The following is a 22,566-nucleotide window of genomic DNA, read 5'->3' as shown; positions in this document are numbered from 1 at the left end:
TAATGGAAAGGGTTACCTGAGTGAGACACAATAGCAACCATAGTGCATTCATCCTGAGATAATCTTTCCTACTTTCTGGCTAGCTGATTGCTCAGAAAACAAAGTGGGGAGGAACGAATGAATTAATAGAACCATAGAAAATAGTAGTAGTAGTTCATTTGGCCCTTCGGCCTGCTCAGCCATTCAATAAGATCATGGCTGATCCTCTATCTCAAAACCATACTCCCACACTCTCCCCATAACCCCTGATGCCTTTGGAATTCAGAAATCTATTTCCTTCTTAAATATATTCAGTGACTTGACCTCCACAGCCTTCTGTGCTAGAGAATTCCTCAGGTTCACCACCCTCTGAGTGAAGAGGTTTCTCTTCATCTGTCCTAAATGGCCTACCCCGTATCGAGATTGTTTTCCCGTGTTTGCTACACCCCAGCCAGAGGAAACATCATCCCTTTACCCAGACTGTCCAGCCCTTTCAGCACTTTATTCGTTTCAATGAGATCTCCGCTCATACTTCTAAACTCCAGTGAATACGGGTCTAGTCAACCCAATCTCTCCTCATATGATAATCCTGTCAATCCCAGGCATCAGGCTGGTGAACCTTTGCTGTACCCCTTCTACGGGAGGCTAAGGAGACCAAAACTGCACACAATACTCCAGGTGTGGTCTAACCAATGCCCTGTACAGCTGCAGTAAGACATCCTTACTCTCTGTATTCAAGTCCTCTCGCAATGAAGGCCAACATGCCACTTGTCTTCTTAAATGCTTGCTGCACCTGCATGCTTGCTTTCAGTGATTGGTGCACAAGGACACCCAGGTCCCTTTGTCACATCAACATTTCCCAATGGAAAGAAAGAGGGGAGAAAAGGAAGTATCCTTAGAAAAATAAATACACTGAAGACTTGTATGAATTTAAATCTTTGCGCACTTTAATCATATGCATTTTCCAATTTTTATACACAAATGCCCATATCTCTTTGAAATTAATTGTTACCAAATCCAGTCCATTGTTTTCATATTATTTCTAAAAATATGTATCACTTATATTTTCCAAAGATCAGTGCACCACTTCTGCACACATTTAAGCTATAGCAGGAAAAAGTTAATAAAGCAGGACCATAGCTTTTATTTACCACTACAGAGGCGAAGACAAATATATAGAGCCTACAACATATAGTATTTCAGTATTTTACACTATAACTAACACTTAATAGTTCACTATCTCAGAATGGGCATGTGTTTCCAGCAGGCATTAATCATCATGGCTGTGAGATTAACTATTTCCCCTTTAAATTTATTAAATGATATACTTTGCAAATTGATTTGTACTTCCATTTCACTCTGCAGGAGGGAGGGAGTTATTTATGCTGTCGTTATTTAATGAGAGTCCATCACAACGTTATTTCAATTAAACTTTCAGATCAACTTGTTCCTTGTGCCTTCTTTGTAAAGTGATGTCAATGACTTTCTTTTTCTCTATTCTTCTCCATCCACCAAAAAGAAATCACATTTTGCTTAGTGTCATTGTCAAGCAGTTCCAGATTGAGTATAATATAGCCAAATGCAAAGTACAGCTCTCTCTATTCGGCTCCCAACCACTGAGCAGCAAACTGTATTTTGATGGTGTGAAATTTTACATTCCCCACACCAACAAGATCCTTGTGATATCTCAATTAGATCACGAATTTAGGGACAGCTTTAGATCGTGGCCCTAAAGACAAAACATATATGACAAAACATCTCGACTATAAAAGGTTCTATCACCATTTCTGGTTCGACTTAATTCCAGGTCACTGGTGAAAAGCAGCATATAGTACACTATATACTACCATGTCGTGCAATCAATTGGTATTCCAATGGCCAACTACACAATAACTGGAAGAGATGCACAGGGATCTGGGAACAGATTTGGTGAGGAAAAAATATTTTTCAAAACAAGTGCATTTGCATATTAGATGGCTTAACAAAACTCTTTAAGGAAACTGACAAGGATGGATATCTCAAAGATGTGTCCCTAGTGATTGTTGAGAATGATGGAGAAATTGTAAAGAGCTAAATCTTCATCTAGCATAGCGCAAACTCCAATAGCTTTCAATGTTAAAAACAAATTTGTGTGCCTTCCTCCCAATCAGATTTAGTTACGTATTTGGCTGGTCTACGTATGCTGCCTCTGAAACTGGTCAAAAGTATCAAGTCACAGAGATCTAATTTCAAGAACACAATCATCTAAACCCTAAACTGTGTTAGGTTCTAATTGACAAATTTGGTGTTGCAGGTCTTTCTTTAAAAATTGAAATAATTATAGGGAAAACATACTTGAACATGAAAGTTTCTGTAAAGGATCACAAAGTGTGGGGGAGGGGGTGCATGGGGAACTTGCATTTTACTATGGTCTTGTCAAAAGAAAAATTAGAAATGTATCTAAAAAGGGCTGAAACAATGGTCTAGATCTTCCAGTCTTCAGATTGTTAGATTCCGGATGTACGACCCAAGATGTGCATCGGAACCCAAGTCACGATGCACTGCCTTCCATGGGAATTGCCCAGGAAATTTGAACTTCTGATTGCCAATTTCCCTGCCCCCCGGGACCCTCTATGGAAGTCTCCAACTCTGAGCTAGAGTCAACTCTGAGCTAGTTTGGGCTGTTCTGTGGTACTTACCTGGATAGAAATGTTAGATTAAAACCCGGTCTAACACCTGGATAGCTACACAACCAACCACCGCCCCCACCACCCCCTGAACCCCACGCCACCCACCTGCTATCTTATCCATCTGCCATCCTGCCCACTTACCTCACCCACCTTACTCCTTAACCTCACCCACTCTACCACCCTACCCGTTCACTCATTCATCCACTCACCAATTCATTAACATTCACACCACACATTTAAATTTATCATACAGCAGCTAGTGCCATAAAAAGGGGGTACGCTTTGCTTCCCCCTAACACTACAATGCTACAATGGAGTTCTTCGAGGGATGCGGCGCTCCGTATTTCTGGAGCAGTGTCTAGGCACGGAGAAGTTTGAGCGGAGCAGCAATCTGACTGCTGCTCCATGGAACATCTGGGCCATTGCTTTAAAAACATTTAACTTTCTTATATTAGGTATGAGTAAAGCACTTAATTCAAATAATTTCCAGCCCAAAATATTAATGTTTCATGGCAATGCCACTGATGAGACTCACATTGCTCGAGTCACAGATAATGAATCCTAAATGTAAACAAAAGCATGAAAAAGATTATATACAAGTCAATAGTGCAAATACTGCACAGATAGGTCACTAATTATACAACCTTTGTGCACAGTCATTATTTTTATACAAGTTGTTTAGGAAAATATTAAGGTCAATGTATACTTCGCTTGATATAACTGATTGGAAACGAGAACTGAGTCTACAATCTGCAGGTTATCATACTTTTCCATCTTATTCATATGTAGGTGTTTTTTGAATGTGTTGCAATTACAAAGAAAATACATTTACATATTGAACTCCATATTACCATGCCAGTGCAAAAAAAGGTAAAATATGAAAATGTTCTGTGATGGAAATGTAGTTAACGTTCAAATTTAATTAGCCACAACATTATCCATTAGTATAGCACAATCTTGTGCAAATAAAAACATTTCAATTGCTGCAACCACCACAGTATCTGCAATATAAATAAGGGTATAATTTGAACAATGGGCCAGCTTTTTCTTCACTAAATATTTAACAACTTAAAAAATAAATTTAGAAATACCTGAGTGTATTCCAAAAACCTGATTCATGAACATATGCAATCAATCAGCAATACAGTAAAACATAAGCTGTTTGGGGTGTGTGGGAGTAAACAGTAGCAATGCAGTCCAACATTCATACCATTTATTAAAAATGCGTAAGTTATAATTGAGTAGATGCACTATATGACTGAGATTGAACCTTTTAAGGACTATAATAACATTTCAGATGCAAAAAGAATTTAGCTTATTCCAAAAATAGCTAAAAATATTCTTTGGTTTGGTGCATTCATCTAATTCCACTGTGTAGCACTCATCTTTAGAATTAATAGAAAATCAGTCTTAATTGACACTACTTTGAAGATTTTGAAATTGAAATAGGCCCCAATATTGAAAAGGTTTTGTAGTGGTCCAGAGTGACATATTTGTGCTAATGCAAATACTTCCTGAAAGCGATTTGGTGCTCAATTTCAATTAACTGACTTATTGTCCACTGTAAGCACTTCTTTAACACCGCCAAGGTTATGTTTTCCTGTTGCTTTGTTCATTTATAAAAACAATATTATTAGAGCTTACCACATCACAATAACATTACTTTTATAAGTGCATTTTCAAAGAAACATTGTTTCCAAGCTTCTGGAACGGTGGGATTCAATTCTTGGCATAACAGAAAACATTATTCCATTTCTGTAGCACAATGCAGCAATCTACAATTCCTCCGCGGTACACATTATCCACTTGATTCCTTTAGTTATGCTTTTAACAAATTTAAAAAATCAAACAAATAAAATTAGATAAATTCTGATATCAAGCATTTTATTAGATGAAGCTGTTTAATTTTGGACTTCTGCCGCCTGTTCCTTCTCTGACTTCTCTTTTGCTTTCTGCTGTTCTACAACCTTCTCTTCCTTGCGCAATAATTCCAAAATCTCTGCAACCTGGTTGGTTGAGATGTCTATATCTTCTTTATCAATTAACTTCACCACCTGCAAAGACAGGAAATCAGTCAGGCAACCAACAGTGGTTTGGCAAACCTATCTCTTCCTATCTTTTGACTGTCAATATTTACTCTTCAAACCATGTTTTAAAATATCTTAAAGGGATGAAGGTAATATCCTTTTTGGAGACAGAGGTTGAAAAAATGATAAAGGAACTGATCAATGGCAATTGAGTCATAAGCAGTTGAAACCAGAAAAATAATCAGCCAGCACCAATCTCCACAAGTCCAACCAAGAAGATATTCCATTCTCATTTACAAGGCTACACAGTTATTAATCAGACACAAAATATAAATCACATATTCCAGGTTGTAGAATTACTTTTCATTCAATAAAACTTTCTCCTGTCTCCAAATAGGATATTACATTACAGCATTTCTATAAAGGTGCATTAAAGAATAGCAATGCAAACATTCATGCTACTAAGAAACTAATCAGGGAAACTCAGACATGTTGGTGTAGCTTGTTAGTCCTCTAGTGAACTCTGCTAAATAGTACCTTGATGACATGTTTCCTTAAATTCATAAGAAATGGGGGAGGAGAAAATAGGAAAGAAAAATAACAATTTTTCTCAAAAAGTAGTTTTCCAGAATCACTTCATTCAAGTCTAGAATGGCAATTTGAAGACCGTTAAAAATTTATTTCAAGCTTACTTTTATGACTTCATTGATGTCAATTCTTCCATCTTTGTTTTCATCCAGGGATTCAGCAATCTTTTGTAATTTGTGCTGTGGGATATTCTGGATCTGCTTCATTGCACTGATCAGCTCATTGATGCTGATGAGATTTTCCCTGAAGGTGAAATAGAAACTGCATATAGGAAAAAATTAAAGTTAATAGAAACTTTTCATGAGTAGAGGACAAGGGAACCTGCAGGAGAATCTTAAATTTCAGATTTGCAAATCTATTATCCATTTCCAGGCTCCAGAAATTATTTTGACAGCCATTTGGCTGGAACATTACCTATAATTCAAAAAAATGGAAGCTATAGATTAATTTATAATCTATAATTGCTGTCATGATGAGTGAGAAGCACATAAAATGTATTACAATGCATTTCTTAAATAGGTAGCATGTTCTATATGTTCCGTAGTATGACATATTAGGACTTTTTTCTTGAACACAAAGTATTCCTGCACAATTTTAAAACATACCATTATTTTTATGAGCTTTTTACACAAGACACTCCCTTAAATTCAGCACTAATTGTTACTCTTGTACCAGGTTCAGTGCCCCCCCAAAACTAGACTGTGATCACTTGTGCAATAACTAGATAAAAGTACCAAAACACACTGGTTGACTGAAGAACCTTACTCCAGCATTCCATTCCTTTAACAGGAAGAAAAATATATACTCCATCAATGGCTCAGGCTAATAATCACTAAACATAGGAACAAAGAACTTAGGAGCAGAAGTAGGCCATTCAACCCTTCGCGGCTGCTCATTCAATACGATCACGTCTGATGCTCTACTTCAATGTCATACTCCCACTCTCTCTCCATACCCTTTTAGAGTCTAGGAATCTATCAATTTCTTTCTTAAGTATATTTAGTGACTTGGCCTCCACAGCCTTCTGTGGTAGAGAATTCCATAGGTTTACCAACCCGAGTGAAGAAATTTCTCCTCATCTCAATCCTAAATGGACTACCTCGTATCCTGAGACTGTCCAGCCAGAGGAAACATCATCCCTTCATCCAGTCTGTCCAGCCTGTCAGAATTTTATATATTTCAATGAGATCCCCTCTCATTTTTCTAAACTCCAGTGAACACAGACCTAGTCGACCCAATCTCTCCTCATACGACAATCCTGCCTTCCCAGGAATCAGTCTGGTGAACCTTCGCTGCACTCCCTCTATGGCAAGTATATCCTTTCTTAGATAAGGAGACCAAAACTGCACGCAATACTCCAGATGTGGTCTCACCAAGACCCTGTACAGTTGCAGTAAGACATCCTTGCTCCTGAACTGAAGTCCTCTCACAATGAAGGCTAACATATCATTTGCTTTCTTAACTGCTTGCTGCACCTGCATCCTTACTTTCAGTGACTGGTGTACAAGGACACCCAGGTCCCTTTGCACATCAACATTTCCCAATCTATCACCATTTTAGTAATATTCTGTCATTCTATTTTTCCTACTGAAGTGGATAACTTCACACTTATCTGTGTTATACTGCATCTGCCATGTATTTGCCTCCTCACTCAACCTATCTAAATTGCCTTGAAGCTTTTTAACATCTTCCTCACCACTCACATGCCCACCAAGTTTTGTGTCATCAGCAAACTTGGAAATATTACTTTCAGTTCCCTCATCCAAATCATTGATATATATTGTGAATAGCTGGGACCCAAGCACTGATCCCTGCGGTGTCTCCACCCACCACTCTGAAAAAGACCCATTTATTCCTACTCTGTTTCCTGTCTGCCAACCAATTCTCTATCCATGCCAATATATCACCCCCAATTCCATGTGCTTTAATTTTGCACACTAACCTCTTATGCAGGACTTTATCAAAGCTTTCTGAAAATCCAAAATACATCACATCCACTGGTTCTCCCTTATCTTTTTTTTTAATTTGTTCATGGTATGTGGGTGTTGCTGGCTAGGCCAGCATTTATTGCCATGCCTGATTGCCCGGTGTACAGTTTTGGTCCCTGTATTCAAGAAAAGGATATAGTGGCATTAGAGGCAGTTCAAAAGAGATTCACTAGACTGATTCCTGGGATGAAGGGGTTAACTTAGCAAGAACAGCTAAACAGGTTAGGCCTTTATTCATCAGAGTTTAGAAGAATGAGGGTGATCTTACTGAAATGTACAAGATGCTGAGAGGGCTTGACAGGGTAGATATTGAGAGGATGTTTCCACTAGTGGGGGAATTTCAAACTAGGGGATGTAGTTACAGAATAAGGGGGCACTCATTTAAAACTGAGATGTGAAGGAATTTCTTCTCTCAGAGGGTAGGGAATGGTTGGAATTCTCTACCCCAGGGAGTTGTGGAGGCTAGATCACTGAAAGTGTTTAAAGAGGTGGTAGAAAGATTTTTGAAATATCGGGGGGTTGATCTTATTGAATGACAGGGAAGGCTTGAGGGGCCGAATGGCCTACTCCTATTTCTTATGTTCTTATGCCCTTGTTCAGAGGGCATTTAAGAGTCAACCACATTGCTGTGGGTCTGGAGTCACATGTAGCCCAGCCAGATAAGTACGGCAGATTTCCTTCCCTAAAGGACATAAGTGAACCAGATGGGGATTTTATGACAATCGGCAATGGTTTTATGGTCATCGCCAAACTTTCAATTCCAGATTTCTTTTCACTGAGTTCAAATTTCACCATCTGCCGTGGTGGGATTCAAACCTGGGTCCCCAGAGCATTACCCAGGATCTCTGGAATAATTGTCCAGTGACAATAACACTATGCCACTGCCTCCCCGTACTATTCTGCTAGTTAAGCCCTCCAAAAACTTCACCTTTCATGAATCCATTGTGACTTTGTCTAATCCCATTGATCTTTTCTAAGTGTCCTGTTATCACATCCTTTATAATAGACTTTAGCTTTTTCCCTACTACTGATGTGAGTCTGCAATTCCCTGATTTCTCCCTCCCTCCTTTTTTTAAAATAGTGGGGTTACATTTGCCACCCTCCAATCTACTGGGACTGTTCCAGAATCTACAGAATTTTGGAAGATGACATCCAACACATCCACTATTTCCATGGCCACCTTCTTTAGTACCCTGGGATGTAGATTATGAGGCCCTGGGGATTTATCAGCTTTCAGTCCCATTAATTTCTGAAGCCCTATTTTTTTTAGTAATACTAATTTCCTTCAATTCCTCCTTCTCACTAGACCCTTGGTTCCCTAGCATTTCTGGGAAGTTATTTGTGTCTTCCTCCATGAAGACAGGACTAAGGTAATTGTTTAATTGCTCTGTCATTTCCTTGTTCTCTGTTATAAATACTCCAGTTTTGGACTGTATGGGATATACACACTTGTCTTCACTAATCTTTTTCTTTTTACATACTTATAGAAGCTTTTACAGTCCGATTTTATGTTCCTTGCAAGTTTACTCTCACGCTCTATTTTTTCCCCTCTTAACCTCTTGGTCTACCTTTGCTGAATTCTAAACTGCTCCCAATCCTCAGGCTTGCTACTTTTTTTCAGCAACTTTATATGACTCCCCTTCGGATCTAATACTATCTTTAATTTCTTCTGTTAGCCATGATTGGGCTGCTTTTCCTGTTGTGTTTTTGCACCAGAAAGGAATGTATAACTGTTGCAATGCATATATTCGTTCCTTAATTAGCCATCGCCTATCCACCATCATATCTTTTAATGACATTCTATCTTAGCCAATACATGAATCATACCTTCGTAGTTTCCTTTGTTTAGATTTAGGACACTAGTTTCAGATCGGACTACTTCACTTTCCATCCTAATGAAGGATTTTATCATGTTGTGGTCACTGTTCCCTAAAGGACCCTGCACAACAAGATTATTAATTAACCCCTTCTCATCGCACAATACCAAATCTAGAATAGCCTGTTCCCTAGTTGGTTCTTCAATATACTGGTTGTTGCGAAAGTATAATAATTTTCATAAAATTTTTCTGGTTTGTTGTAAAGTAGGTTTATGGGTGTGAGTGTAGATGGTTCTGTGATTTAATAACATTTGGGGTCAGATAGACTGCAAGCCTGAAATTATCAAAAGAAGCTAGGTGTAGAAATGCACTTGAAATGCTAATAAGTAAACATGGTTACTGTCATACCATGTAAGGTGTGAAGGGAATTTGCATTTTTAGATAAGTAAAGGGATTGTTTGGATTTCAAAGGGATGTTAGTCTGCTTACAACTAGCCAGATAAGCAACGCTAAGCAGCGTGCTTATTTTTCCCGACAATATTGGCAACATTAAAGTTTTTATATTATGGGAAAGGTATAGTTGCAGGTACAGGAACAATGGAATTTACATATTAAAGAAAGAGAAACATATATAAAGGAGAATGAAAGGCTATGTTGAGGGCCATTTAAGATCTAACAGGTGTGTGTGAAGCAGCCTTGAAAAAGCCTCCAGCCATTTGTGCATAAGTCTGTTGTGTCCAGTAACTGAACTTGGAGAAAACCATTTGGAATTCTATTGTCAAGTGGGTACTGTATTAACTTGCTTGTTTTTAAAAAAAATCTTAAATCTATTTTGGACTGTTGCCTTAAACGGGGTGTGTATTTGAGAATCAGGTTAATTAAGTATTTTAGGAGTTGTTATAGCCTTAAGTAATTGCAGTCTTATGTATGCGTTTAAAATTTTTTATTTTGTTAATAAATATTTTAATTAAATTTTTCAAATCTCTAAAGGTCTTAGTGGACTCATTATTTCTAAATTTAGTACACACATCACCTTGTTCTAAATACAAATTGCAAAAGCATTGTGATAGCATGGCAAAGTTTCATTTGTGGATTTGGTCCGCCCGGCACATATCTGCCACATCATAACATGGACCAAAAAACCATCTCGTACATGCTCCAGGAATTCATCCACCACAGTATTATTGTTAATTTAGTTTGCCCAGTCTCTATGTAGATTAATGTCACCCATGACTACTGCAGCACCCTTGTTACATGCATTTATAATTTCCTGTTTAATGCCACCCCCTAACTTAGCACTAATATTTGGAGGCCTATAGACAACTCCCACTGATGTTTTCCATCCCTTGTTCCTTCTTAGCTCCACCCAAACTGATTCAACGCCTAGATTTTCTGAGCTAATGTCCTCTCTCACTATTGCACTGATTTCATCCATAATTAACAAGGCCAGCCCACCTCTTTTCCTTTTTGCCTGCCCTTCCTAAATATTGAGTACCCTTGGATATTCAGTTCCCAGCCTTGGTCACCCTGCAGCCATGTCTCCGTAATTGCAATTATATCGTACCCATTTGCATCTATTTGCGTTGTTAATTCATCTACCTAACTGTGAATGCTGCCTGGTTTAAATTTCAAACAATGGTTGGCAGTTAACTGTCAGTCACCATCACTGGTGCATTCTCCATGGCAACACCTCTACCAGAGTTCACTTGCCAACCATTCATCACTCTCTTCACATATGGTATAGACTGTTGTTTTCCATTTATATTGGTATTCTTGCGAAGCGCCCTGATGAGTGTAAGACATAAAGCTTCAACACATCTTTTTTCAGCAATACTCAGGTTCTGTACTACCAAACGACAATTCAGTACAGTCTTAGAAAGTGTTTACCTTTAAATTTTTTACTAAACATGAAAAGAGGTATAGAATAGTTGATTTAAAATATCGATTTCTCCATTCTCCTTAGAATCAAAACTAGAAAGGGATTGCCCTTGGGTGAAAAACACAAAACTAATTGGATAAACTATAGAAACTTCTGAAACAAAAATAAAAATACCTGGAAAAACTCAGCAGGTCTGGCAGCATCTGTGGAGAGGAACACGGTTAACGTTTCGAGTCCGAATGACCCTTCAACAAGAGATTTCCAGCATCCGCAGTTTTGTGCTTTTATATAAAAACTTCTGACTTGTCCACTTGGCTCCGGATTGACTGTAGCCTTGTGCAAGACCAAATTTGAAAATATGCAGAGCACAGGTACTGGTACGTTAAAACTCTTTATCTTAACTTGAATCAAACATGGTGTATCAGCATTCAAAACTACATTTGCCCACATCATAAACTGCCAAACATACTAAATAGCCCCACAGATTGATGGTTTGACCTACTGATCTGTTCCTGACATTCAGTGACAATGTTCATTACAGTTACAACAGCAATACGATTTATGCCAATTAGTTCACAATGAACAGAACAAGCAAGTAAATACCCACATACCAGTGCCTTCAACGTACCAAGCTAATGTATATTCTTTGCAGTTTTCAGAAACACTTAGCAATTCTGTGACCAGTAAGAATACAACAAATTTTTATCACAAATGGGCTAGCTTAAACAACTAAAATTGAGCGGCAAGCCAAAAATTCTCAATTCTGGTACAGTAATCAATATTACAATTCTACATCTGACAGATGCTTTGAGTAATTGTCCAGGCGGCCAACAACTTAAAAAAAAACACAATTAATCTCATGATAATAAAAATAAACAATTAATCTTGGTTTTACTTGCATATTTAGTTACTTCATCCATCACTTTCAAGTTTGGTGTGTCACTGATGCCTAACATCATTCTTTGAACAAGCTGGGGTATTTGTATCCCAAATTAGTCAATTGCAGTTTTCGCAGATGGGGTTCCAAATTTACCTGAAAGCTCATTAACAATATAGTGCTCCCCTACACAGTAATTTAGCTACAGAAGCCTGGATCAATTGCTTGGCCTTCAAGATTTCGGGTTTACAATCATTATAAACATAAGAAATACAAGCAAAAGTAGTCCATATGATCCCTCAAGCCTGCTCTGCTTTTCAATATGATCATGACTGATCGTCTCATCCAACTCCGCCTTCCTGCCCACTCTTTGTATGCTCTGATTCCCTGAAATGTTAAAAAATCTATCCCAGCCTTGAATATACTCAAAGATGAAGCATCCACAACCCTCTGGGATTGAGAATTCCAAGGGTTCACAATCTGAGTGAAGAAATTTCTCCGCATCTCAGTCCTAAGTGGTCAGCCCCTTATCCAGAGACTGTGCCCCCATGTTTTAGATTCCCGAGCCAAGGGAAACAACCGCAGTGTCTACCCTTTTAAGTCCCTTCAGAATCTTTAATGTTTCAATGAAGTAATCTCTCATTATTTTAAATTCCAGACAGTATAGGCCAATTCATTCAGCCACTCATCATCAGATAAACCTATCATCCCAGGAACCAACTCAGCAAACTTTTACTGTACTGCCTCAAATGCAAGTATATCCTTCCTTAGATATGGAGACAAAAATTGAGAACAGTATTCCAGGTCTCACCAAGGCCCCAAGACTTCCATGCTCTTGTACCCCAGGCCCATTGCAATAAAAGGCCAACATGACAAATCTTAAACTTGTAATTTCTTCAAGAGCCTCTTATGAAGAAGAGCCTAACTAGAGGTTGTTAATATAAACCATGAAATCTAATAGGGAATTCAGAAGAAACCTCTTCACCAAAGAGTGGTAGAAATGTTGAATTCGCTACCACATGGAGTGATTGCAGCAAACAGTGCACTTAAGGGGAAACTAGACAAGCATATAAGGGAGAAGGAAATAAATGGTTATGATGGTAGATTAGATGAGAAATAATGAAAGGAGGCTCAAGTGGAGTATCTACACCAGCATGAGCTGGTTGGGCTGAAAGATTTGTACCATATACCCAATGTAATCCTATGTAATCCTACACAAGAGGAAAGTTGTCAGAGGAGGCCAGAAGCAAAGCAAGGAAATCAGGACCTTGAGAACCATTTCTGCATCCCAAGCATCTTCCCAGATCTGGCAGCTGCTCCGCATCTATAACATTCAGAGATTTGGCAACTTTTGCGGTATGGGACCAGATATATGTGCAATTGAGCTACTAATAGATTATTTTCACCTGGAGTTTAGATGTTTGATAAAAGGGTGTGTCCAATCAGTTTCTGGATCTGGAGGCCCAGAGTTAAAAGTCAAACCTGTAGACATTTTCCTCTAACACCCTCCCCCACAAGCCTCATTGACTCAGTAGCACAGCAGCATACTCATAACCAGAGGGTGGTGCCCAGTCCAGGTCAACCAGTGACATAAAGAAAAAAGCTGAAAGACTTTGAATAGAACATATCAAAGGAACAAGAGGTATAAAACTGGGAGGGATTAATCCAACTACATCTCAGCCTCTCACACCTGATTTAATTAGATCATGGCAGATCTGCACTTCAAATCCATTCTATTATCCCTTGAAACCCCTACCTAATAAAAATCTGTTGATTGTTGAAATTTCAATTGACATCCGCAATCTTTTGGGGAGAGAATTCCAAATTTCCACGATCTGATTTTATGGATATAACTTGAAGATTGTGCCCAACCCCTTTCTTCTGAATTCCCCAGCATAGGAAACAGTTAATCTGGATCAACCCTACTGAATCCTTTTCATCATTTTAAACAGCTTGATTAGATCACCTCTGAAACTAATAAACCAGAGGTGACAAATGTGTGGAATATTTTCATACAGCGTGCAGAATTCTGAACCAGCTGGCCATCATTTCCCTTGGAAAGATTTGAATATGCAACATAGTGTTGTTTGCTGCTTTTCCTGCAAATTGAGAGTGAACTTTTCACCTGGTGATCTGGCTCCTTATTGATGGATAGACAGATTGTGTTCCGGTGTGTGTGTTTTAGAATAGCCTTTACATACTTGGTAAAACAAAAACAGATTACCTGGAAAAACTCAGCAGGTCTGGCAGCATCGGCGGAGAAGAAAAGAGTTGACGTTTCGAGTCCTCATGACCCTTCGACAGAACTTGAGTTCGAGTCCAAGAAAGAGTTGAAATATAAGCTGGTTTAAGGTGTGTGTGTGGGGGGGCGGAGAGATAGAGAGACAGAGAGGTGGAGGGGGTGGGGTGTGGTTGTAGGGACAAACAAGCAGTGATAGAAGCAGATCATCAAAAGCCGAAGTGCCAATGTCAATGCACACTCTCGCGATAGTTCAGTTGGCGGGCATGCGCCAGAGCCGGAAGTGCGTCTACTGACAATTAAAAGGCCTATTAAGGCCATTAAGTAAACAATTGCCCTGAATTTTTCACTGCGTGTTCAACCCAATGGTTGGCGGCAGGTGAAAAGGCTGAGCGGCCTTTGCATTTTTTAGGAAACCTCATCCACACTGGGATGAGGTTTCCCAAAGCAAATAAAAATAAAATTAAAATTTAACACTTGAATTAAAAACATGTCCCTGCTCATATGTTACAGAGCTTACCCTCCTCCCCACCCTGCCCGCACAGGCAGCGCTGAGCACTGCTGCTCGCGTTTCACGCTGGGTGGGCCATAATTGGCCTGTCCGCGTAAAATCACGGTGCGGTGCCGACCACACCTGCTGAGCATCCCCGCTAAGGACAAAATTCTGCCTTGGAGTTGATGCAAAGCCTGTGCATAACCAAAGAACCCATAGAATTGGTACTGATGAGGGATACAACAGCAGAAAACAACTTCTTCAACAGCTCGGTGAGAGCTCTGGATGACTTGGATGTGTACTTGACAAGAAAGCTGAGTGTTCACTAAATTGGTTCCTGGAATGATAGGGTTATCCTATGATGAGTGGTTAAGCAAATTGGGTCTATTTTCTCTGGAGTTTAGAAGAATGAGAGGAGATCTCATTGAAACATACAAGATTCTGAAGGGGCTCAAAAGAGTCGCTGAGAGATTGTTTCCATTGGTAGGGGAATCTAAAACATGGGGGCACAGTCTTAGGATAAGGTGCTGATCATTTCGGATTGAGATGAGGGGAAATTACTTCACTCAAAGGATTGTGAATCTTTGGAATTCTCTGGCCCACAGGGCTGTGGATGTTCCATCACTGAATACATTTAAGGCTTGAATAGACAGATCTTTGGTCTATCAGGGAATCAAGCGATAGGGGGAGTGGGCAGGGAAGTGGAGATGAAGCCAGATCGTATTGAATGGTGGAGTAAGCTCGAAAGGTGACATGGTCTACTCTTGCACGTATTTTTGTGTTCTTGAGTTATGGCAAAATTGAAGGTCAAATTGCAAAGCATCACCCTAAACTAGTAGTTTAGCAATTTTTGAGGCATTTTACATCAAGAAGCTCTGTTGAAAATGTATCATGTTATAGATATGTTTATTAAAACATTTTATTCAAGGTGCTTGCTGTTCTCAACTGCCAGTTCAGTCAACTTTTGGAAGAATGTGAAATTCACCATGGCTGCTATATTATACTTCATTTTAATGGCTAATTCAGGGAACGGTGCTGAAGTACTTCTTTAAATTGTGCAATGAGATACAGCTGTGCTTGGGTCAGAAAGGGAAAATTGCTAGCGTCTTACAAGACAATCAATGGTTTCAAGACCTTGTTATCATAGTGAACATCAGGGAACACCTGATCTCATTCAACAGGAGGATATAGCAACAATCTTCGGTCTTTCAAGCGGAAGTATCAGCCACAGAGGAAGCAATTTGGCATTATTTTCCTGCCTTGAAATCACTAGGCAAGATTGTTGGGACTGAACGTGATCAAAGAATAGTAGAGTACAAAAGAAAGGCACTCAGTCCATCGAGTCTCTTTAAAAGAACAATCCATTTAGTCTCATTCCCCTGCTCTTTTCCCCCTAGACCCGCAATTTTTTCCCTTCAAGTATATATCAAATTTCCCTTTAAAGGCTACTACTGAACCTGCATCCACCAACTTAGCAGTCAGTGCCTTCAAAATCCTAACAATTAATTGAGTGAAAAAAAGTTTGCTGCATGAAGAAAGTATGCATAGATAGATGTTTTTCTGATAGGCAGGATGTGACAAGTGGAGCCCCACAAGAGTCTGTACTGGGGCTTCGACTTTTTACGATTTACATGAATAACTTAAATGAGGGGAATGAAGACATTGTAGCTAAATTTGCAGATGACACAAAGATAGGTAGGAAAGTATGTTGTGAAGAGGACATGAGGAGGTTGCAGATGGATATAGATTGGTTGAGTGAGTGGGCAAAGATTTGGCAAATGGAGTTTAATGTGGGAAAATGTGAAGTTGTTCACTTTGGCAGGAAGAACAAAAAAAGCAGAATATTACTTAAATGGAGAACAGCTGCATCATTCTGAGGTACAGAGAGATTTAGGTGTTCTAATACATAAGCCACAAAAAATTAGTATGCAGGTACAGTAAATAATTAAGGAGGCTAATGGAATGCTATCCTTTATTATGAGAGGGATTGAACATATAAATAAAGATGTTATGCTTTCGTTATACAGAGACTGCACCTTGAATAGTGTATGCAATTTTGGTCTCCTTATTTAAGGAAGGATGTAAATGCATTGGAGGTGGTTCAAAGGAGGTTTACTAGATTGATACCCGGAATGAGTGGGTTGTCTTATGAGGAAAGGTTGGACAGACTGGGCTTCCACTGGAGTTTAGAAGAGTGAGGGGTGATTTGATTGAAGTATACAAGATCCTGACAAGGTGGACATGGAAAGGATGTTTCCTCTTGTGGGTGACTCCAGAACTAGGAAGCACTGTTTTAAAATTAGTGGAAATGAAGCTATGCCTTTTTTAAGCAGTTTACTTCTGAGATATTCTACTCTACAACTACCATAACTCCATTGATTAGTGTGAAAATAAACTTTCAAAGTCAACTATTGTGAGCTTTCCAACGTAATTTGAATAGTTCAAATAAATATTTTTTCAGAAGAATGTGCCTGGAAATAGTGCTTTCAACTCAGTTCAGATCAATGATTCAAAAAGATGGGCGAAAAAGCGTACAATTTCTATAATGAAGATTTAAATATTAGGAATTTTTTTAGGCCCACAAAGCAAATCAAAAGTAGTAGTTTAAATTATCAACAGCAATAAGAGCAAAATAAACTATTTATGTAGCATTACAGCCACATACCCAGATGTTGCATCACTGTCCAGTTGTCCATCCAACACCTCTTTGCCTTTCTCCAGCTTAACAATGAGTGTGTCAATCCGACCGATCATTCGGTTTACTCTCTTCGTTAATAGTTTGCTAGCTTTGGACTCTTCTACGATTGTTTCCTTTCCAGTCTTGGACAATTCCTTCTTAATTTCTTCTAAATCCTATAATGGAATACAAGAAAATCTTTCAACAGATATATATCTGACATAATCTGAGGCAAGTGATCAAATTAATCTTATTTTAAGGATTTATTGTAATCATGGGACTGACCTGCCTTCAAGGTAAACAAATTAAATTAGGCATGTATTTACACAGCAAATTTAGCATTGCTATCTCTAGAGAAAAATAACTAGGTGGATCTCAGCAATTTTTAAGTTTGTTATATTTTGTGTAGTGTTCAGTCCAAGCAGGGAGATACGACATTTCTCTTTAATTTGTACGCTGATGTAGTCTCAAGTAAATCACTCAAACTTAGGGTAGAGAGGAAAAATAGATATGAATATTTAATTCTGACTAAACCAAATATTTTCATACCTCATTATACTCTTGTACATCTCCCTTTAATTCCTCGAGCTCTTCCTTCTCTTTGGTTAATAGTTTCTTCTGTTCCTTCAACTTCGTGCAAGCATCACCGAGCATATCTATTTCCTCTTTTGTAATCTCTTCACCCTAAAAGTAATGCAGTAAGTCAGGGTGAATTATAATTTAAAGTTTGAGGATAGTTACATGTTTGAAATAATAATGGGTCAGATCTTGCTGGAGAGAAGCATTTTCGGCATATGCGATTACATTTACTATACCTTTCAACTGAATTTTTTTTTGCCCTTAGCTTGCTGGAAGTCTGGGCTTATAACAGCGTAGTGAGGTCAATAGGCACCTGGGATCTTAGGGAACATGGGACCAATAGTAGATCTCCTTAATCAATGAGGTTTAAAGGTTAAGAAAGAAATAGGGCTGAAAGGAGGAGGTTGAATTAGGGTGGATGACTTAGAATTAAATCAGGCACTGAAAAGGAATGAAATAACGAATTGAGAGAGAAAGAAACAAAAAGTAGGATTATTTTTTTAAAAATAAAAGTCTCAGCAATTTACAACCTGCAGGAATGAAACTGAATATTTTAAGTTGTACCATTTCTGGGTCAGAAAGATTAATTGGCAAATGCATTAACAATTATTTTGTTGGAAGGATGCTTATTGGGCAATTAACGTGCAAATCAAGCTAGCTCTCAAAAATAACGGAGAAGCTAAGGATAATGTGCCTTTGTGTGAAGCATATGTTGGAGTGGCATAAATCAACCAGTAATTTCTAGAGATGTGTAACTTGCATTGCATCTTAATCCCCTGAAGTTATTGGCTGAATTGCACATTAATAACAGAGAATAACATGACATTAATTTCACAGCAAGATCTGGTCCATGGAGAATAGCTCAAGCAAATTATGGCATTTTCACTGCAACAGAGATGACTATGTAGAGACCTGGAAGAGGTTTTCAAAATTACAAAAAAGCATCAAGAGAGTAAATAGTGAAAGTGTGTTTCCACTCATTGGTGAGTCTGTAAATAAGGGAACACAAATTCAAGAGTGATCACTAAAACAATGGGGGGGGAAGTAAGAACAAATGTTTTCACACACTGAGTTATTAGGCTATAGAACACTATCACAAGAGGTCACTGGGATAACTAGATTAAGGTTTGGCAGTATCAAAATTGACCTCCTTCTCTACTATAAAGATTTGAGAGAATAACCATACAAAAAATCTGACAAGGACATAAGCACACTTTCAAGTTACAGCCTCCAGTCCGTCACAATGAACTATAGTTCGGAATGAAAAACAAAATCATGAAAGGGCTTAAAATGCAGTGCTAGTTTGGTTAAAGGAAACAATCATTGAACAGGTACTTCTTAGTTTTGTAATATTTTTCCTTCTACTTAAATTTAATTTTTTACTTACAAGGCACAAAAATGCAAAATTCAACAAAGGTACAATAGATTAAGTGCATACAGAGTCATAACGCTCACGTTTCAAGTTCCATACCAAGAAAACAAAGATTCCTTATGGGAATATGAACCCAAGCATAACGTACCTAGCTTATTCTAGACAGTGAATGCTATTCAACCACAAGACTGGGTGGGATGGGTTTAAAACCAAGCTAGGTATTTTTCACAGATAATGCATTAATCATCGCTATATAGTAATCATGAATGGGAACAAGGGCTGACTTTTTTTTATCCATTCATGGGATATGGATGTCACTGGCTAGGCCAGCATTTATTGCCCGTCCCTAATTGCCCTTCAGAAGGTAGTGGTGAGCTGCCCTCTTGAAGCGCTGCAGTCCATATGGTGTAGGTACACCCACAGTGTTGTTACAGAGAGAATTCCAGGTTTTTGACCCAGGAACAGTGAAGGAATAGCAATATATTTCCAAGTCAGGATAGTGAGTGGCTTGGAGGGGAATTTCCAGGTGGTGGTGTTCCCAGGTGCCTGCTGCTGCTGTCCTTCTAGATGGCAGTTTGTGGGTTTGGAAGGTGCTGTCTAAGGAGGGTTAGTGAATTCCTTCAGTGCATCTTGTCGATGGTACACACTGCTGCCACCGTGTATCAGTGGTGGAGGGAGTGAATGTTTGTGGATAGGGTGCCAATCAAGTGGGCTGCTGTGTCATGGGTGGTATCAAGCTTCTTGAAAGTGTTGCTGGTGCAGCACTCATCCAGGCAAGTCATGAGTATTCCATCACATTCCTGACTTGTGCTTTGTAGATTGTGGACAGGCTTTCGGGAGTCAGGAAGTGAATTACTCACCACAGGATTCCCAGCCTCTGACCTGCTCTCGTAGCCACAATATTTATATAGCTAGTTCAGTTCAGTTCCTGGTCAATGGTAACCCCAGGATGTTGATAGTGGCGAATTCAGCAATGGTAATGCCATTGAATATCAAGGGGTGATGGTTAGATTCTCTATTGTTGGGGATGGTCATTGCTTGGCACTTGTGTGGCGCAAATGCCACTTGTCAGCCCAAGCCTGGATATTGTCCAGGTCCTGCCCCATTTGGACATGGAGTGAATGGTGCTGAACATCAGCAAATGTCACTTCTGACCTTATGAGGGGAAGAAAGTCATTGATGAAGCATCTGAAATGGTTGGGTCTAGGACACTACCCTGCGAAACTCCTGCAGTGATGTCCTGGAACTGAGATGACCGACCTCCAACAACCACAGCCATCTTCCTTTCTGCTTGGTATGACTTGAACCAGCAGCGGGTTTTCCCTCTGATTCCCATTGACTTCAGTTTTGCTAGGGCTCCTTGATGCCACACTCAGTTAAATGCTGCTTTGCTGCACTTCTGGAGTTCAGCTTTTTTGTCCACGTTTGAGCCAAGGCTGTAATGAGGTCAGGAGCTGAGTGATCCTGCTGGAACTCAAACTGAGCATCAGTGAGCAGGTTATTGCCAAGCAAGTGCCACATGATACTACTGTTGATGACCCCTTCCATCACTTTACTGATGATCGAGAGTAGACTGATGGGGCAGTAAATGGCTGGGTTGGATTTGTCCTGCTATTTGTATACAAAAGATTGGTGAAGACAAATGTCGGTCCCTTACAGTCAGAAACAGGGGAAATTATAATGGGGAACAAAGAAATGACCGACCAACTAAATACATACTTCACTGTCTTCACAAAGGAGGACACTAATAACATACCAGAAATGTTGGGGAACATAGGGTTTAGTGAGAGGGAGGAACTGAAATAAATCAGGGAAATGGTGTTGGAGAAATTGATGGAATTGAAGGTTGATAAATCCCCGGGGCCTGATAATATACATCCCAAAGTACTTAAGGAAGTGGTCCTAGAAATAGTGGATGCAATGGTGGTCATCTTCTGAGATTCGATAGGCTCTGGATCAGTTCCTAAAGATTGGAGGATAGCTAATGTAACCCCACTATTTAAAAAGAGAGGCAGAGAGAAAACAGGGAATTATAGACCAGTCAGCCTGACGTCGGTAGTGGGGAAAATTCTAGAGTCCATTATACAAGATTTAATAGCTGAGCACATGGAAAACAGTGGCAGAATCGGACAGAGTCAGCATGGATTTATGAAAGGGAACCAGTGGATGTGGTTTATTTGGACTTTCAGAAGGTTTTTGACAAAGTCCCACATAAAAGAGATTGGCGTGTAAAATTAAAGTGCATGGGATTGGGGGTAGTGTATTGAGATGTATAGAAAATTGGATGGTAGACAGGAAGCAAAGTGTAGGAATAAATGGGTCTTTTTCCGAATGGCAGGGAGTGACTAGTGGGGTACCGCAGGGATCGGTGCTGGGACCCCAGTTATTCACAATATATATTAATGATTTAGATGAGGGAATTAAATGTAATATCTCCAAATTTGCAGATGACAAAAACTGGGTGGGAGGGTGAGCTGGAAGGAGGATGCAGAGATGCTTCAGTGTGATTTGGAGAAGCTGAGTGAGTGGGCAAATGCATGGCAGATGCAGTATAATGTGGATAAATGTGAGGTTATCCACTTTGGTAGCAAAAACAGGAAGGCAGATTATTATCTGAATGGCTATAAATTGAGAGAGGAGAATGTGCAACGAGACTTGAGTCCTTGTACACCAGTCGCTGAAGGTAAGCGTGCAGGTGCAGCAGGCGGTAAAGAAGGCAAATGGTATGTAAAGAAGGCAAATGGTATGTTGGCCTTCATAACCAGGGGATTCGAGTGCAGGAACAGGGATGTCTTGCTGCAATTATACAGGGCCTTGGTGAGACCACACCTGGAATAGTGTGTGCAGTTTTGGTCTCCTTACTTGAGGAAGGATGTACTTGCTATAGAGGGAGTGCAGCGAAGGTTTACCCGACTGATTCCTGGGATGGCGGGACTGACATATGAGGAGAGATTGAGTCGGTTAGGATTATATTTGCTGGAATTCAGAAGAATGAGGGGGGATCTCATAGAAACCTATAAAATTCTAACAGGACTAGACAGGGTAGGTGCAGGAAGAATGTTCCCGATGGTGGGGGAGCCCAGAACCAGGGGTCACAGTCTGAGGATATGGGGTAGACCATTTAGGACTGAGGTGAGGAGAAATTTCTTCACCCAGAGAGTGGTGAGCTTGTGGAATGCGTTACTACAGAAAGTAGTTGAGACCAAAACATTGTATGTTTTCAAGGAGTTAGATATAGCTCTTGGGGTGAAAGGGATCAAAGGGTAAGGGGAGAAAACTGGAGCAGGCTATTGAGTTGGATGATCAGCCATGATCATAATGAATGGCGGAGCAGGCTCAAAGGGCTGAATGGCCTACTCCTGCTCCTAGTTTCTATATTCTA

General features: G+C 39.5%; 1 protein-coding gene across 2 annotated transcripts in view; it reads right to left on the bottom strand.

The window, feature by feature from the left end:
• Nucleotides 1-904: 904 nt before the first annotated feature.
• letm1 (leucine zipper-EF-hand containing transmembrane protein 1) overlaps nt 905-22,566 on the bottom strand; it is a 122,243-nt gene continuing 100,581 nt past the window's right edge. The window contains exons 11-14 of one of the 2 annotated variants that reach the window (XM_041187670.1): nt 17,783-17,917; nt 17,222-17,409; nt 5,368-5,524; nt 905-4,702 (exon numbers count right to left, since the gene is read on the bottom strand). In XM_041187670.1, coding sequence (XP_041043604.1) covers nt 4,550-4,702; nt 5,368-5,524; nt 17,222-17,409; nt 17,783-17,917 — 633 coding nt within the window. In that variant the 3' untranslated portion in view covers nt 905-4,549. The remainder of the gene's footprint in view (nt 4,703-5,367; nt 5,525-17,221; nt 17,410-17,782; nt 17,918-22,566) is intronic. The other variant, XM_041187680.1, reaches the window with a different exon arrangement.

This window comes from Carcharodon carcharias, chromosome 1, assembly GCF_017639515.1.
Source record: "Carcharodon carcharias isolate sCarCar2 chromosome 1, sCarCar2.pri, whole genome shotgun sequence".
In the NCBI taxonomy this organism is placed as follows: domain Eukaryota; kingdom Metazoa; phylum Chordata; class Chondrichthyes; order Lamniformes; family Lamnidae; genus Carcharodon; species Carcharodon carcharias.
This window is presented reverse-complemented; position numbering and strand designations above follow the sequence as displayed.